The following is a 2,705-nucleotide window of genomic DNA, read 5'->3' as shown; positions in this document are numbered from 1 at the left end:
TGTACGTATGTCGATGTGATATCTAACTTCAGAAGCCCAGACGTGCAGCCCCTGGTGTGTTGCCCGCCTATGCCAAACTTTTGATGTGTGTTTGTTTATTTGTAATTTTTAAAGAATTTGTAGGAATTCTTTTCGTTTCAATCACCAAGCAAATTAATATCCATACTAATTGTCTACTCTGCATTTACCCTGTCTTGCAGTTCTTGCCTACAGCATAAAATACCTTGCTATGTTTTCCCCTGAGAATTTAGGCCATCCTGTAAGATAAGATTAGTTTTACATAATTCACATATCTGTAAAAAGAAAATATTTCTTTAGATTTTTTTTCCTTTTTTAATGTGATGGTATAGTTTTTAAGAGGTATAGCTCTACAAGATAAGTAAGATGCAATATTTTAAAATTGCAGATATGGAGGTACAAAGTATATTATTATTCAAAAGTATTTAAGGGAGGTGTTTGAGACAAAGTATATTATTATTCAAAAGTATTTAAGGGAGGTGTTTGAGACAAAGTATATTATTATTCAAAAGTATTTAAGGGAGGTGTTGGAGAGTATATTATTATTCAAAAGTATTTAAGGGAGGTGTTTGAGACAAACCATTTTGAGGTTTGAGTTGAAGGTTCTTGTGATATAAAAATAACTAAATTTATTACCAATATTTATTCTCCCTCAAGAGAAATTCAATAAATATATCATATGCCCTTCAAATTGCTTATTTTAAACAAAGTCCTGCCTTATGTCTAATGTCCCTGAAGAATGTCAAATTATCTCTTGAAAATCCTGTTTCTTAGTTTAAGCAATGACTGCTGTATTAGTTTGAAGTGTTTTAATATCAAAAATTTCCTATGTTCCTATTTCAAAACTAATGAGCATAATATCAATGCTGATCTTCTGGGTTTTCTTTTAAAATGGACAGTCATTAAATACGTACTATAAATAGGAGATAAAACTGCACTTATATACATTTGTGGTGTGATTCGATTTTTGATTTTGTTTTTTTAGCAGGTCTGTGTGACATTAGTGAAGGCTCTGTAATCCCAGAGGATCGCTGCAAATCTCCAACTTCAGGTAATTTGTTTCTTATTTTATTAATAACTATAATTCTACATAAACCAATATAACATATCAATATTTCTTTTTGTAGATAAGCATTTAAAATACACCTACAAGGAACTTTTATGTCACATATTTATTCTTAAAATCATAAGTGTTTTGCTTGCTTTCTCATTGAAAAGAAATGTCCTAGATAGAAATCCACAGCTGTTACCTGATAGATAAGAGTCATAACTGTTTACTTAGCTTCCTATTATTTATGCTTTTTTAGGAAAAATATATTTTACTTCTTATCATTGAATCAAATGGTTTAGAAACTACAATCTTGTCTTTGCTTTAGGTGTGCCTGTCATCATATGATAGGATAGTACTCTACTCATTGAATAATGTGTATTTAAATATTATGAAAGATTTTTAACATACTGATAGTGACTGTAGACAATTAGAATAATTGTAGACTGGTTATATTTGTTCTTATTTTTAATCAGTATAATATCTGATATAATTTTATAGCTATGTTGAAGTTGTCCTTTCTCGTTTATATATAGGTAACTTATTTATAAATATTTTTAGGGGAACGTTACTTTTAGTATCTTTTGAGCCTCCTTAAAAATTAAGAGGATCCTGAATTTATTATGTTTTCAGTGGATTGAAACATTGCTAATCTTTAATAAAGTTGACTTTGTAATTATAACTGCCATTTTTCTTAATCTTTAAATTTTATATTTAAATTTGCTCATCGAATTAATAAAACATGGAGCCATAGGACTCACTTATTTAATACTTGCTATTAAGTCTGAACATTAGTAGAATAAATTTGAATGAATAATATGAAGCAAGTAACTATATTATCCATCTCACAGGACTAGAGTTATTTCTGCATTTAGAATTTAGAATTATAATATCTTTAATTATTGCTGTTTTTCTTCTGATATCATACGATACACTTCTGATATTCTTACCTTCCCTAAAGGCCTTGTAAATGCATTTGTCAATATGTTAAGACTATAAGCCAAACTGAATAACATGCAACATATTATCTTTTAATATATTAAATGACCATTAAAAGTATTTTAACAAGATTCAGGCCAAGTAAATTAATACTCCTTTTATCCTAAGCCAAACTTTCAATAGGTATGTACATCTAGCAGTTTAGAATAACCCAGCAAGAGGTAATTGTAGATAAGTATATAAGTGTATTTAAGTATATAAAGGTAAAAGAAACACATAAAGATAAAAGCCCTCCAAATTTTCTTTGCACCAGAGAAACTCAAACATCATTTAGTGTTCTCAAAAAATTAAAAATGGATATACCTTTTGACTCAGCAATTGCACTTCTGGGTATTTATCCAAAGAAAACCAAAACAATAATTCGTAAAGATCTATGCACCCCAATATTCATGACAGCACAATTTACAATAGCCAAAATATGGAACCATTCTAAATGCCCATCAACAGAAGATTGATTAAAGAAATTATGGTTCATATATACAATGGAATATTACTCAGCCATTAAAAAAAAAAATGGAATTCTACCATTTGCAACAACATAGATAGACCTAGAGATTCTTATGCTGAGTGAAACAAGTCAGACAGAGAAAGATAAATACCATATGATTTCACGTATATGCAGAATCTAAGGAACAAAAAG

General features: G+C 29.1%; 1 protein-coding gene across 1 annotated transcript in view; it reads left to right on the top strand.

Moving 5' to 3' along the window:
- STXBP5 (syntaxin binding protein 5) overlaps positions 1-2,705 on the top strand; it is a 156,354-nt gene that overhangs the window by 114,136 nt on the left and 39,513 nt on the right. Inside the window, exon 20 of the mRNA XM_023528328.1 lies at positions 1,004-1,069. Coding sequence (XP_023384096.1) covers positions 1,004-1,069 — 66 coding nt within the window. The remainder of the gene's footprint in view (positions 1-1,003; positions 1,070-2,705) is intronic.

Source organism: Pteropus vampyrus, unplaced genomic scaffold (genome assembly GCF_000151845.1).
Source record: "Pteropus vampyrus isolate Shadow unplaced genomic scaffold, Pvam_2.0 Scaffold24, whole genome shotgun sequence".
Taxonomy (NCBI): Eukaryota; Metazoa; Chordata; class Mammalia; order Chiroptera; family Pteropodidae; genus Pteropus; species Pteropus vampyrus.
The sequence above is the reverse complement of the archived record's forward strand: the minus strand, read 5'-3'. Positions and strand labels throughout refer to the sequence as shown.